The 14,792-nt window shown below is 49.8% G+C and overlaps 6 protein-coding genes across 6 annotated transcripts; 2 read left to right on the top strand and 4 right to left on the bottom strand.

The window, feature by feature from the left end:
* Positions 1-329: 329 nt before the first annotated feature.
* Positions 330-3,716, bottom strand: BDR25DRAFT_330645 (FabD/lysophospholipase-like protein; the record flags this gene model as incomplete). Its single annotated transcript, XM_033692550.1, has 3 exons — positions 3,128-3,716; positions 1,136-2,958; positions 330-733 (listed from the first exon to the last, which is right to left on the bottom strand). Exons 1-3 carry the CDS (start codon positions 3,346-3,348, stop codon positions 330-332), a joined length of 2,448 nt encoding a protein of 815 aa, XP_033554916.1. The 5' UTR covers positions 3,349-3,716.
* Positions 3,717-4,804: 1,088 nt separating this feature from the next.
* On the bottom strand, positions 4,805-5,799 carry BDR25DRAFT_250613 (acyl-CoA N-acyltransferase). Its single transcript, XM_033686076.1, has 2 exons — positions 5,606-5,799; positions 4,805-5,541 (listed from the first exon to the last, which is right to left on the bottom strand). Exons 1-2 carry the CDS (start codon positions 5,725-5,727, stop codon positions 5,040-5,042), a joined length of 624 nt encoding a protein of 207 aa, XP_033554915.1. The 5' UTR covers positions 5,728-5,799; the 3' UTR covers positions 4,805-5,039.
* Positions 5,800-5,947: 148 nt separating this feature from the next.
* BDR25DRAFT_390409 (Rft-1-domain-containing protein) lies at positions 5,948-7,788 on the top strand (the record flags this gene model as incomplete). The annotated part of the gene is made up of 2 exons (XM_033698095.1): positions 5,948-7,668; positions 7,749-7,788. The coding sequence occupies exons 1-2, from the start codon at positions 6,020-6,022 to the stop codon at positions 7,786-7,788; spliced, it is 1,689 nt and encodes a 562-aa protein (XP_033554914.1). The 5' UTR covers positions 5,948-6,019.
* Positions 7,789-8,194: 406 nt separating this feature from the next.
* BDR25DRAFT_338747 (uncharacterized protein) lies at positions 8,195-10,717 on the bottom strand (the record flags this gene model as incomplete). Its single annotated transcript, XM_033693301.1, has 3 exons — positions 8,195-9,404; positions 9,463-9,967; positions 10,258-10,717. The coding sequence occupies 3 exons, from the start codon at positions 10,715-10,717 to the stop codon at positions 8,195-8,197; spliced, it is 2,175 nt and encodes a 724-aa protein (XP_033554913.1).
* Positions 10,718-11,149: 432 nt separating this feature from the next.
* On the top strand, positions 11,150-12,789 carry BDR25DRAFT_338746 (uncharacterized protein; the record flags this gene model as incomplete). Its single annotated transcript, XM_033693300.1, has 2 exons — positions 11,150-12,528; positions 12,622-12,789. The coding sequence occupies exons 1-2, from the start codon at positions 11,497-11,499 to the stop codon at positions 12,787-12,789; spliced, it is 1,200 nt and encodes a 399-aa protein (XP_033554912.1). The 5' UTR covers positions 11,150-11,496.
* A 719-nt stretch (positions 12,790-13,508) lies between these two features.
* On the bottom strand, positions 13,509-13,942 carry BDR25DRAFT_308892 (uncharacterized protein; the record flags this gene model as incomplete). The annotated part of the gene is made up of 2 exons (XM_033691038.1): positions 13,509-13,571; positions 13,673-13,942. 2 exons carry the CDS (start codon positions 13,940-13,942, stop codon positions 13,509-13,511), a joined length of 333 nt encoding a protein of 110 aa, XP_033554911.1.
* Between the last annotated feature and the right edge of the window lie 850 nt (positions 13,943-14,792).

Raw genomic sequence — 14,792 nt, 5'->3', positions numbered from 1 at the left:
TCCCAAATCGGCGACCCGACAGTCCTGATCAATAACGCCGGCTGCGCACGCGGCAAGTCCATTCTCGCATCCTCCGAATCCGACATCCGCCTCACCTTTAACGTTAACACACTCTCCCACTACTTCCTGACACAGCAATTTCTCCCTTCCATGATCGCCGCTAACCACGGTACTATCGTCACTGTGGCGTCCCTAGCCGCATACGTGACCGCCCCTAGCATGGTCGACTACGCCTCCTCCAAAGCCGCCGCCCTCGCCTTCCATGAAGGCCTAACCTCCGAACTCACGACGCTCTACAACGCGCCCAAGATCCGAACAATCGTTATGTGTCAGGGGTACACGCGCACCAAACTCTTTGAGGGCTTTGATTCATCAGTGTTGTACCCGGAGACGGTCGCGGAAGAGATTGTGAAGGCGGTGTTGAAGGGACGAAGTGCACATATGTTGCAGCCGGAGAGCGGGTGGTTTTTGGCCGCGAAATTGAGGGGCATGCCTTTTTGGCTGCAGTATGGGTTGAGGAAACGGTTGGACAATTTGATGAGGAAGTGGAATGGGAGGCAGGTACAGCAGCCGAGTGTGGAGAAGTTGGGGGAGAGTGCAGTCCTGGTTGAGGGGGAGAAGTAGGTAGAATGGAGTGGGATAAAGAGTTTGCGTGTGCGAGTGGAATTTGTTAAGGGTATTGGAGTATGCCTTGTAGGGAATACCATCGTTCTACAGACACTATGAGTCAGCTCTGAGGTGGATGGATTGGGAGATCATTTTCCAGACAATCTTTTCAAGCGGTGATTCTTCGAAAGCGTTGGAATGGGTGCTAATTATACTGGGATAACAATTGGTATTACCGCTCAGAAACTTCTATGATACTACAGGTTCTGAGTCTGAAATAATAATAAAAAGTAAAACAAACGCCATCTGTATGCCCAAAAAGACCGGGTATCCCTCCTCGTCCAATCCTAGAGACCATAAACTAACCCTTTTCCGCCCTAGAGCGCCAATTTGCAAGGCTTAAAGCTCAACAACGGGCATTGGGACTCTCCAAGCTGCCCTGACCAGACAAATTCCACTTCTCAAGTCACCAACACCGGTCTCCCCGGCGAATTCGACCTCGAAGAACTCTTCCTATGCGCATCCGCACCATTCCCAAAAACCGGCTCTAACCGTACACCTCCAAAACTCCAGCCATCAAGAAAGACACCCTCCTCAAACCTCTTACTAACGACAAATCCAAGCGCTCCATCCAGGCCAACACTAACCTCAATATCGCCTTCAATCTCCAACCATCCCTTACCCTTATGCTCCGCATATCTCTCCCGTCCGACACGGACCCTAACGGCGTCAGGATGCAGTAAGACAGGAACGACATCAGGCGTGATATGCACGTCGACGAAGCGATTCGCGAAAGTTTCCGCGTCGAAGGGCTTGCCGACGGAGAACACCAGGTCCGCGGGAGGCGTGTATTTGCTGTTCTGGAAGGACACGATGAACTGGACGCGGTATCTCCCCTGCGGAATCCCTGTTTTGATGGTGCGCAAACACACATTGTCAGTGCGGGTGCATTGGTATACAGCAGCTTCTTCCCTGCGACCATCATGATCCAGATCTTCGGCCACGGGATACACTTTCCGCAGCTTCCCATCCTCATCAATGGCAAGCCCACCCTCACCCGACGGACTACTCGTCCGAAATTGTGACATCCTTGGCATATCTTCAAGATGCGGAGCCACACCCAATGGCATACCGGTCTTAAAATCGACCTGCACCAGTTGGAAAGATTGATCTATTAGCCCCTTTCCATCCATACCGACGCGGAAATGGGTCGCGCCGATTTCAAACTTCGGCGGTAGCGCCGAGAGCTTCGCCATGATTTCGCCAAAGTTGCGGGCTGACCGGAGTTGTTTAGCATCGCGCATGTACTGCTCAGTCAGCGCGGCCATTTCGTCTTCTTTCATCCACTGCTCCAGCGAGATGTTGGCGAGTCCACGGTCAACGTCAAAGCGGTAGTATTTTGTATCGGTGTTGTAGTACATACGCTTCATTTCGTTGTCGACACGGGCAGTGCTAGTAGCCATACCGGCGAGCGCTGACGCGAGAGAGATGTCGGTTCCCAGGCCAAACGGGAGCCAGGACGCCATTTTCTTGACGGAGGGGATGGATTGGAGACCTGTGCCAACGGAAACTATGACGCCGATTGAGCGGCCTTCCCAGAGTGCTTTGGCGGCGTAGTCGACTTCTGCACAGGGGTTGTTGAAGCCAACGCCTCCGTCTAGATACGTGACTTTGGGCGTGCCGAATTGCATTTCTTCGAAGAAAGTCGGGGCCGCTGAGGTTGCTCGGAGAGCCTCCCAGATCCGGGTTTGGCGGTCGTTGGGATCGTAGGTTGATAGGATTCGGGGCAAGCCTAGTGCGTTCTTCAGCGAGGTCAGAACGAACCCACGGCAGCCTTTTTGGTTGGCTTTCCTATGCACCGAGCCTCGAGGGTGGATTTTCCAAGTTGCAGTCCTTAGCCGTGGGTCCGAAAAAGGGTCTTTTGGTGCCGGCGGTTGTTCGTCCGCTACATTGCTGATAGGCATTGCAGTACTATCATTTGGTAAGGTTGCCACTGAACCCTTCAACGTAGCGGTTGGGCTTTCAGTGAGTATGCTAGGAAGTGCGTCCGCCCAGATGCTATCACGTGGAAGATCGTTCTCGTCCACTTCCTCGAAGAGGGAGTCATCCCACATCAACTCATCCTCACTGTACTTAAGGTCGACTAGGGCTGACTTGATAGCTTTCTCGAGCACAAGACCGGAGAATCGGGTTGCGCCTGTGGGGAGCTTGGCTCCGAATAGCATGATGGAGCGGTCATGTTTGAAGATTTCTTCGGCTAGTTTGGAATATATGCTGATGCACTGCTTGCAATCGAGTCGTAGACGTGAGAGTAGGATTGCGATTATACCACCAGTGCTTGTTCCGCCGATACTAGAACATGGGTTAGCGCTGCATCTCATCGAGAATAACAGGCGTCGTTCAGAACAAAAACCAGCATCCTATTGCCGTCCTCGTTGATTCCAGAAGGTGGTTTAAACAGTCGAGCCTGCCCGCAAGTGCCCCCGGTAGGTGCGGGTGTACTATCGATAGGGAGACTCACAGATCGAAGTAGTCGCAAGGCTTCAGTGGTGTTGTGGAGCTTTGAGGACGTCTTCCGATTCTCTTTTCTTCAAGCGCAATGCTCTCCATCAAATCGTCTAGCACCATCAAACTTGAGAGCCCTCTGACACCACCTCCATCTAGCGATAACAGGCGCAAAGGTGCATGGGGGTTGGTTTCTGGGTTGGATAGATCCATGACTGTAGAGGCAGCAGCCTTCATGAATGCTAGAGATCAGGCCGATATTTGGTGTGAAGTATGTATATATGTCGTTTCGATATTAACAAAGTGTTCAGTCCAAAATGTGAATGCGGAGCGTATATGTAATGATGCGTGGCAGATCAACGGAAGAAACGACCAGGGTATTTAGCAATATTCGAGGCCGCCCGCAGCAATGTAGCATCAAACCAGGGCGAACGAGGCGTGAGTCAATTTCCAGAGTGTTGCGGTAGGGCAAGATGGCCTCACGTCTTCGCTCAGAATCGAGGTAACAGCCGCAACGTAACGGAGAGTCCCAGAAGAGGCTGAGAGAGGTGGTTGCCTTGTGGCTGCGGTCCGGTTCCCAATATCTGCGTGTAATTACGATGTTGGAATGGTGTCGAAATTTTGTTCTTCGGCATAAGCACAAGACACGCGTCTTTATACAGTCACGATCTCAACCTCCGCACGACACGGAGGCTTGCTTTACCTAATGATGGTGGCAGCGACGATGAAAGAAACGGACAGAATCAGCTTAGGCGGCTATCCGTTAGGACGCCAACATCCACCAAAGCAGCAAAGCTGCACAAAAGCTGAGAGTGGCACAGCAACCCCAAACCTCGAAGAAACGCTAAAAACTACGTCAAGCGCCTGCGCGAAATCGAAGCCCGAAGGCGGGATCCGAGAGAAAAAGGAAAGGAAAGACGAAAAGAGACCTCGTGGTCAGACTAGTGATGATCGCTGGACTGAAGTGAAGGGGGGATGCTCAGCTGCGCCCCGTTAGAGGAGTTTGTGGAGGTCAGCACCATGCAGCCCGGCTGACGTGAGCCCTGGCGGGTGAGGCTCTTCTTGCAGCCAGGTGCATCCAAGATCGCCCATTCCAAGTTGAGATTGGCGAGTGCTTACGGGCGGTGAATGTAGGCCAGAGTTCATGAATAGTAGCTGTTAGTTCCGACCGTATATCTAGCTGTTAAATGGCCTTGCTATATTTGGAGCACTAAATGCAGGTACCATTGCAGGATGGCTGGAGAACATCATACCAGAAAAGACTGAGAGTTAGGGAATATTATTAGAGAGGCTCAACAACCACCCATCCTTTGTGACAGGAAGCTTGAGATGCGTTCATCGATTGTGTAAAATAGCCCCCAGGCAGAAGTCACTAAATCGCAGACTCATACAAAAAAGGCAACCGCTGGAGATGAGACAAGACTGGCCCGCTGCAAATGAGGCTCCCTACACAAAATACCTAAATCTATCTGTTTCATCGAATGGTAGGGCAAACATGGCGCAGTTCCCTCTTCGAGAACTAATCGAGCAGATGCAAGCGGCGTAGCAAAATCGACTGGCTCAGCTTACCGAAGGGGTCACTCCATTGCCGCGCGGTCACAGAAGACGGAACATGAAGGACAGGGGAAAGTACTGGGTGAAACGGCGTCAATGCTTGAGCCTCTCACCTCACATCACACCGGTCGCGGAAAGTCGTCCACATCGCTCCTCTACTATTGCACCTACTTAGGTAAACGGATGTACCCAGGTGTGGCAAGGAAGGCGTAGTCTCTCAGAACGATGAAAAACACGCCAGGGGTCTGTATCCGTTCCATAGAGTACGCAATTCTAGCAACAAGCCAGAACAATAATCCAATCCATGTTTACTTTTCGAATATGCCTTCAGCTCCATCTCATATCCGCAAAGGCCAGTAGTCCACAGTTCCATCCTAGGATGCTGCAGCAGGAGCCCTCTCCCCATTACCACTCCCCGGTCTCACCATCCTAAACACCATAGTATCCCTCAACCCCAAAATCGGATTCTCAAAATCCTTCTCCCTAACCTCGAACAACTCAAACCCGGCCTTCTTCAGCACATTCTGGCTCGAAACCAACTCCGGGTCCGTATGAGCTTCTGCATACTCAAACCTGCCTTGTTTGCCGCCAGAATAATGGTTCCAGAACAGCGGCATGAAAGCTCGAAGAGCTTCTGTTGCAATTCCCTTGCCCCAGTAATTGTGGTTCAGCATATATCCCACTTCAGGGGCACGAACGGCTCCAATCATGCCGATGACGCGGGGTCCTGTGATGGGAGTTGGAGTTGGAGTTGGGGATGAGGATGAGGATGAGGAGGGAAGGAGCTCGATGCAAAAGTTCCAGCAGTTTTCACGGTCGTGACAGCCCTGGATCCATTCTTTAGACTTTTCGATGTCGTTGGTGGGTTTCAAGGGTCTGATATTCCATTCCATAGTCAGTCACAAATCACAAGTTGAATTTAAGGACTCGGGCTCCATACGTATGCTTCATAACTTCCGGGTTGGACCGCATTAATACAATGTCTTCCGCATCGTCCATGACAAGAGGCCTGATGAGCAGCCTCTCAGACCTCGCGATAATGCTTGGATCGACGACTACCATTTTCACTAAAGTTCAGAGAAAAATTGATGCTTGAGTCCATCGTATTGCGGTGTAGAGGTCGTGGACTCAAGAGTCATGGGCTTTGAATACACTGGTTTTAGGCTCCCATCCCGTGTCCAAACATCCAAGGTCAGGAAATACGCTAGCCGTTTTCGGACTGAGACTTCAACCACGGCAACTTTGAAGCACACCGCATCAACATATCTGCCAGACTCGGCAACACCATCACATCTCAATGGACCAAGAACCTTCTCCGTAGTAACCCATTCTCCCGGTTCATGAACCTTCTACCATGTCCTCCAAAATCCTTTCCTCCTCCGCCAAAGGCGCCACATTCCTCATCCTCTTTCAAGTCCTCTCCCGCGCCCTAACCTTCATCGTCAACCAAATCCTTCTCCGCTTCCTATCCCCCGAACTTCTAGGCATCTCAGCACAACTCGAACTCTTTTCTATCTCCGTACTCTACTTCGCCCGAGAATCACTTCGCGTGGCCTTACAACGCCAAGCCCCCAGTCTTCAATCTGTCATCAACCTCTCCTACCTCTCTATCTTCTTCGGCATCCCCCTAATCTACAGCCTTGCATTCCTCTGGCTGTCTCGGGAGACGCCACATGTACCATATTTTGTTGATGCATTGAATTTGTACTGTCTAGCGATTTTTGTAGAGTTGTTGACAGAGCCCGCGTTTGCGGCTGTGCAGCAGAAATTGCTGTATAAGATCCGCGCGTCTGCGGAGAGCACTGCGACCCTGCTCCGGTGCTTCGGAACATGTGGGGTTGCGATCTGGGGAAGCTGGGCTGGTGTTGATGTAGGCGTTTTGCCGTTTGCAGTTGGGCAGTTGGGGTATGCGGGAGCGTTGCTTGGGGTGTATGTTTGGAGGATGTGGCCGGTTGCTCGGTCGGCACAGTTCTCTCTATTATTGAAGCAGGTGCCGGGGACCGAGGGGGTTCCGATGTTGCTCAACTATTTCTCAGCACCACTCTTGAGGTTAACAGGATCTCTTACACTTCAATCGGGACTGAAGTATATCTTAACCCAGGGAGATTCTCTGCTTATTACGACGTTGGCATCACTCTCCGACCAAGGCGCCTACGCTCTAGCATCCAACTACGGCGGTCTGATCGCGCGCATGCTGTTCCAGCCTATTGAAGAAAGCAGCCGGAATCTATTCGCCAAACTATGCGCCGATATCCCTCCAACCCCAACCCTTGAACCTCAACCTCAACCTCACGATTCCAATCCCCAATCCCCACCCCAAACCCAACCCCTAACTCAATCCCGTACAATCCTTCACACAATTCTTCACCTCTACCTCCTCCTCTCCCTTTTCGCCCTTACCCTCGGACCCCCCCTGTCCTCTCCCCTCCTCTCCCTCGTCGCCGGCAAATCTTGGTCTACCACCTCCGCACCCGCCGTCCTCGCAACCTATTGCTACTACATTCCGTTCCTCGCCCTCAATGGCGTAACCGAAGCCTTCGTCGCCGCCGTCGCCACCAACGCCGAGCTGCACACACAGTCCCTATCCATGGGAGCTTTCTTCGCGTGTTTCGCTGGTAGTGCGTGGGTTTTCATTGCAGTGTTGGGGTGGGGTGGGAGTGGTGTTGTTGCAGCGAATACGGTCAATATGGGGCTTAGGATTTTGTGGAATTGCTGGTTTATTAAGCGGTTTTTCACCCAGCGAGGACTCGAATTTAGGATGAAGGATGCGTTGCCAAGTATGTATAGCACGGCTGCTGCGGTTGTGGTGCCGAGTTTGTTGAAAATGAGTCCGAAGCCAAAGGTTTTGGGGAAATATGGTTTGGTAGGCGAGTTAGCGTATGTGGGCGTGTTTGCGGTGGCGTTGGTGGTGGTGGTGGGCGCTGCTGAAAGAGGGTTTTTGCGAGAGTGTTGGGGGATGGTGAAGCCAGAGAGAGAGGAGCGGAAGGAGGAACGAAGGAGAAGGTAGCGAAGCGTAGCGTAGCATATTATCAGGAAATGGGAAAAGAACTTAAGTTACTTTCTTGAGATCAGTGTTTTGATAGTGATGAGGGAGAGCGGCTACAGCCACCCGGTTCCCCATAAATCATATTGTGTTGGGTTATAACCCGGTACTTTTGTAGGCAAAGTTGCAAGATATGGAGGTTTGTAAGCCAACAAATCTGGGAACGTTTCTTAACTAATAAAACAGTTTCATAGTATAGAAATCACGAGTAAAATTAATTAGCCCTTTTTTAAGCTTACAGTATGCATGTCAATTCTTCTGCTACTACTTTGCGAAGTCGGAGGCAATATTTAGTATTATTGAGTAAAATATTATTTCCTCAGTATCAAAAGAACTGCACTCTAATAGCTCTCCTAAAAGCTTGAGTATAGCCTTAGACACTATTTTCAATGGAATCATGCTTTTAATATGTAACTAATTGCAAGGAAAAAGAACAGGAGCAACAAGCCCTAACTGGGATTCAAGAACTAGTAAGGTGAATCCGGTCTACGACGAATCAATTTCCAGGTCCATAGGTTCTGAGACCGTCCAGAAAGGCAGCTGATCTAATGTGAAATTGTCATCATCAGAAGGAATTGACGGTGGCCCCTTTGGTAGATATATTCGCTCTGACTGCGGCTCCTCAACTTCTGCAATATTATTCGCAATAGAGAGTCCCATGTCCTCAAATATAAGCGATGAGCGGTCACCAGGCCCTCTCACCCTTCGCCGCAGCCTCCTAGCAGATGACCCGACGTCATGAGATTCGAGAGACTCGCCAAAGTCGTCCTCGTCGGAATCGGCTTCGACACTTTGGCTATAGCTTCGTTTGAATATGCCGGCACTCCAACGTTTCTTCTTCCTCCGGTACACCCGCTGTTGTTCTTCCTCGTCAGAGCCGTCTGAGATATCGCAAAGATGTTCGAGTTTGCTAATAGGAGTCGGTTCCTCGGCCACTCTCGTAGGATCTTGGTCATCGGGTTCTTCGATAGATGTTGGCTGCTGAAATGGAATAAGGCAATCGTCGTCGTCACTATGTAACTCTTCCAGGGTGAAGCCGGCACTGGTTGCAGGGCTATGAGGTATGTCAGCCTCGTTCTGTTCTTCCAACCCTCCCTGCGGCGGTGTTGCGGCGACTTTAAAATCCTCCGCGGCGGTAGTACGCGGGGAGACATTCGAAAGCGGAAAAGTGTCTTCAAGAAAATGAAAAGGTCTTGATTGAAGCTCCGCCTTATGTGTGTAGTCCACTGGGATTGATTTTGGAAGTAAAGGTAAACTACTGCTCATCTCTGGGTCAATTAATCGTTTCCAGTTAGCTGTTTCCTTTTCGGGGACTGGAACAGGATTTAGTAGAGCGATTTCTATCATATGGCGAGCCAAATGAGTTATCCTCGCATAGGGCTGGCTTCCATAACCCTCGCTACAGAAAAAGCACTCCGTCTCTCCTTCCTGGGTGGGAATTTCTTCTTGCCACAGTTCGCATAGCCCTATAGCTGCATCTGCCGGAATATAGTGAACTGTTTCTGAGTGGTATTGCAGCTGAGACCTTGCAGCAAATGTTTTTGATCCGCAGAGTTTACAAGTCCACCGTAATTTTGTACCGTGGGAAACCTTCGAATGGTCGTGGAAATCTAGCAGATGACTGAACAAGGCGACACCATAGGGGCAGTGTTTTTCAAGGCATATATAAGGCCTATAGTCCTCAACAATATGCGATCTATAGCTTTATCAATAAGAGACGCAATTTCGAACCGACTTTATTACGAAAAACTCACCTCCACTTCCGGGTTCCTTGCTCAATTCGTATTTTCTTGCCACATATACCACAATCGGCTTCCCCATCTCCCTTTTCACCGCTTTTCGGTAAGCTTGGAAATGGTATTTCAGTATCATCAAGAATGGTCTGTTCAATCGACTCCAAGTATTTTGCTAATTCTGAGTCGGAAATAGATCCTTGTGACGTAATTTTGTGATCACTTCCAGCAATTTCGAGCTTACTCTCAGCGTCGAATTCCTTAGTTGAATGAGAACATTGATGACTCTGCGAGTACAGTGCCTTCATTCGAGAGAGCCTCGAATCTGCAATTGTTCGAACGTGTTCATGGGAGGCTTGTGGAAACCGTGTAAGTATACGGTCAATGTATACTTCAGCTTCTGTTCTACCTAATTCTGATATGCGATTGTTCGATTTAGGCACAGTTTCGTCGGCTTTTGTTTTCATATACTGTTCTAAAAATGGAGCGAGGCGCAATAGGCGGTCAATTGTTGCGGTTACTTCCGCTAAACTCTCGTTCAGTTCGTCCGTTCTAATATTTCGCGACAAGTCGGAGGCGTTGTTGGGTGACCCATCGCTCACATTAATAGAATGCGTACGGGTCGATATTCCAGTCGTAGAGAAGCTGTCTGCAAACTCAGGGTACCGATTCTCAAGGGTCGTCAATGCCACCTGGAGAGGTGTCTGAAACTCCTCCTGTGTAGCTTCGCCCACCGAATTATGGCCCGTGTGGTGTCTAACGCATTTTTCTATACCATGAGTGACCTTGAGGAAGAAGAAGATAGCAAAAACGCACCAGCAGTGATTAGGCTTTGGGCAATCATCATATGTAGCGTCACAATACTGTATTGCAACTCGTCCTCGCCTTCTAGAAGTTTCTCTACCTCTCCAACCCTAATTCCCAGGTCATTGCCCCATATCAGCAAGCGCTGAGATTCTCGACATAGTTGGGAAGCTTGAGTCTTGTCTTGGAGCGTGGGGATAAGGTCTGAAATAGAATTAAGAATGGCGCTACTAAGGCCTCTGATCAGATTAACAAGAAGCGTTTCTTTTTCGGTCGCCATTAGGATAGCGCTTGCAAGGACGTTAACCTTATCCACTTTCATGGAAATGTGGAAACTAAGGTTCAGCCGACATATCACGTGATGCGGGGCTGTGCGAACCACTCCGTGCATAAGCCTCCTTCTCCTCGGCCTGCTCGTCTCAGCTTCTCGATTTCTCCAGTCTTTCAGAGCTGGCAGGAGTGTGATGTCCATTCAAAATGTCAGGAATCGAAATCGCGGGCCTTGTCCTAGGCGCAATCCCCGTCGCCCAGGCTAGCTATGCAACGGTCAGCAACCTTCTTCGCGCATATCGCAGTGCAGATTCCCAGATCTCGAGACTACAGAAACTGCACAAGATAGAAGCCAACATGTTCAGGGTCTCGATTCGCGTGCTCTTCTCTGGTTTACTGGATAGAAATTCCGTCACAGAGATGCTGGATCACAATGAGCATCGGCTCTGGAAGGATAAAGCTATGCAAAAGAAGCTAGGCTTGATCTTCAACGATGATCTAGACATCTCAGAAGCAATTAATGCCAATATTGATCTCGCTAAGAAAGCGTTGATGGAGATAGAGGATGTCTTTCGAGCCGTTGAGGTGCGCAGGTTTCTATCACTGTAGAATCAAGGAGCTAATTACCAGGAAAAGGAGCGCTCAAAGAGATCTAGCGCATCCCAATCGAAGGGAGATCGTCCAAGCCGCTTAGCTAAAGTTGTGTTGGGTCATTTGCAGCAGTCCAGCTGGGCCATTTCCAAAAAGGCGAGGATAGAGTCGTTGCTCGACGATATCAACAAGAATAACAACACTTTATACAAGTTTGCGAATGAGATACGGAAGAACCGAAAGAAACCAGCATATAAGGCTTCGCCTTTGGTTCCATTTGAAAGGGTATCAGGCTTACACATCCGTCATACACACCTATATCACGCCCTTACCTCAGCATGCGGGAAGTGTACCTGCTCTGGCCATGGAGTCGATCTTGCGCTTGACTATATGACAACTTCTAGGCCAAATAAGCTCCTAGATGACCCACGCTCGGATTTTAAGGTCGCGTTTTATGTTCATCCCTCCTCTGACCTCACCGCTTGTTGGCATATCGATTTGACTTCTTTTGAAACCAATTCTAGAAATCCTATGAAGCGAAAAGTTTCGGACGACCAGATTCCTCTCCTGGAAGAGCGTCCCCGGACAAGGCGCTCAATGATCTTGGAAAACCCTTCGCTGACGGAGCATCTGGGATCCAACGGCGAGAACGGCAAAGAGACTGGGGACAAGGAGAGCTCGGCCTCAGCTGTACCCAAGAATGAGTCACTTGAAGCTCGATCTATTGACGATCTTTGCTCGGCTCTGCAGCGACTAGATTGGTCCAAAGACGATACCGAAGAGAGCCAACGAACCCTAGGCTATCTATTATATCAGGAGATGTATACATACGAAGTGCACGTTTCGGACCACTCGGCTGAAGTGGCCAGAAACTCAGACTCTTTAGATCGCATCTTATCGGACGTGCCATCTCATGACTACATCAAAACTCAAGTCATGTATCCATATCAAAGGCTACGGCTCGCTTACGTGCTCTCACTCTCCCTACTACGACTATATCCGTCCCCTTGGCTTGGTGTCAAAGACCGCTGGGCGAGTAGTAATGTCCGATTCTTTCTTACTCACCTTTCCCCCGAAAAGTGCGTCATAACTCCGCATATCAAAGGACCATGTCACGGCGAAGAAGAAAGGAGTGGTGCAGTTCGTAGCTTAGTCAAGAACTATCAGATATATGCACTTGGGGTTATTCTTCTAGAAATCGCTACTGGAAAGCCTATCGATACTTCAGTGATTCCCGGCGACCACGACTATGAAACGAAAGAGTTTCTTGCGGCTTTGAAATACAATAATGAGGGCATCGTCACAGAGGCTCTCGGAAGTCGTTACGGTGACATCGTTTCACGTTGTCTACTTTTCAAATTCGAGGGCGTGGAGTCGGATCTTAGGAAAGAAGAACTCCAACGAGCTTTCTATGAGGATGTTGTGTGTCAACTTGAAGACTGTCTGCGAGAGTTAACGTTGCAAGGCGCCGGTCTAGTTTAACACGCCTCTACTACAGTACTGGAATAAGTGTAGAAATATAATTCCTCATCCACGGGTTTGAGTTTCAGCCTAGAGAGCGCTTATTCACATCGAACACTGGTCTTGACTGTAGGAGTCCGAAGAGAGGGCCTTGAACATAGGCCAGCCAGCACACTTGGCATAGAGAAGGAGCCTGAGCCTCCTTGCTGCCTGGCAGTTTAACTCACAGTCGCGCACAGTCACGTAACTCACACACATCTCGAAGAAAAAACCCCATTCATTCCATTCCAAGTTCGCCCGCAACCCTCCGCCTCATAATTAAGCCAAAAAACCTTGCTCATAATTTAGTCCCGTCCCGCGCATCCAGCCTAAAGATACCTAGGTAAAACTGGAATTGAACGGGACCCGACGCGGACGAAGCAAAAACAACACAGCAAGATAGCAAAGCAAGCCCCGGGTATCGTACACACTTCCCTTACTACACCCGCGAGAGACAGCATGAAGTCTCCCTCAACCCCGCGCTGCATTGCATATACCAACAGAGAAAAGGTATCGATGATGTGATTTGATCGTGATAAGAGGATTCCGTCGTCATAACCGTGTAGAAAGCCGCAGAGAGCGAGAGAGCGAGAGAGAGAGAGAACAAAGGAAAGAGAGGAAATAGATAAATGGGTCGCACTGGATTGTATGGGATATATGGGCATGAAGCTGGCCCGGGGTCCTGGGCCTCTGTCCGTCGGGCCTATGGTATGATAGACAGAGAATAATGAACAGGATGCTTGTCCAATGTAGGTAGCTGAAGTCGTTGAGATAGCACCAAATTGGATGATGTGACATGTGTGCCCTAGCCAAGCGATGGGATGGGAGGAGATGGAAGGAAAGCACACTAAAATAGCAAGGAAGACAGGGAAGCATGTCTAGAAAGGCACACAACGCGTCGTCTATGCCTTCTTGGTCTTTGGAGTGGCCTTCTTGGTGGTAGCGGCTTTCTTGGTGCCCGCAGCCTGTCAATACATCAGCAAACATAATATCCACATCTACACACGCGCAAGCACATCATTCGCCTCCGCGCAAACACAAGCAAGCAGAACAAAATCAAACATACCTTCTTCCCTGGCTTCCCTTCAACCTCACCCTTAACCTTCTCCAGCTTGCCCTCAACCTTCGCCTTTGCGGCCTTTGGCGCGCTCTTTTTGGGCGGTGCTTTCTTGGTCGCAGGCGCTGGCTTCTTCTTCTCAACCCTACCCGTCGTCACCTTCTTAGCACGAGGCTTACTCGTATTAGCCTTGGTAGATTTCTTAGGTGCAACGACCTCCTCGACATGCGCGAAGACGCGCGGCTTGCTGTTGCCAGTTTTGGCGCGGGTAGTGGCCATTTCGACTGAGTTGTTGAAAAAGGTGTTGAAAATTTGAGTGGAGATTCTGAGCGCGAGTTTGTGGGGTGACAAAATGCGCGGGAGTAAGTTGCGCGTGTGGTGTATGTGTATGTGTGTGGGAGCTGGAGTGGAGTGCAGTTAGCCCTGTCCTGTGGCAGCTCGGAATATGGGCAGCTGTAAACAAAGCTAAAACTTCTCCACGCGCAGGAAAACCACTAGAAGAAAATACAGCGACTGCGAAGAGACTAGGAAGAGACAGAATACTGTGCAGAGCGCGCGACGCGCTCAAGATCTTTCTCCTCCTCGTCCGAAGCACGAGTGACGTGGGCGCGTGGGATTGCGACCGGCAACATTTCAAAACAAAGCGCGCGCACGCGCTTTCAAACACCAAAAAAATAACTGCATACCTTTTTGTAAGAGTGCGCGACTCGATTTCTGCTCAAAGCGCAAGAAATTGGGTGGTGTGGGTGAAAAGCGACGGTCTTGTTGTGCGTTGTTTTGGGGACGGAGGATGAGAGGAGGTTGGGGATCTCTTGAACTTTGAAAGGAGGGGGAAGGCAGAGAGGCGTATTCAAGCGCAGCCCGTTTCACAACAACAAACCTCCAAAGTCCGGCCAATGACAAGTGGAATTGGGACGAGGTGTTGCATACGTATTTGTTGGCTAGGCAATTCTTTCCTTAGAAGTCTTTTTGCAAGGAAAATAAATTGGTTGGATTGCGTTTACATTCCCGTCGATCTGAATAGCCGCCCACCTTTCCATCCATCTCATCATCCCACACCAAATTGAAACATGAACACTCGTATGCGCCAACCATTTTCTGGTTCTGGTTCCATAAATCTAAGTCATCG

The sequence above is a fragment of the Lindgomyces ingoldianus genome, assembly GCF_010093535.1.
Source record: "Lindgomyces ingoldianus strain ATCC 200398 unplaced genomic scaffold BDR25scaffold_1, whole genome shotgun sequence".
NCBI classification, from domain to species: domain Eukaryota; kingdom Fungi; phylum Ascomycota; class Dothideomycetes; order Pleosporales; family Lindgomycetaceae; genus Lindgomyces; species Lindgomyces ingoldianus.
The sequence above is the reverse complement of the archived record's forward strand: the minus strand, read 5'-3'. Positions and strand labels throughout refer to the sequence as shown.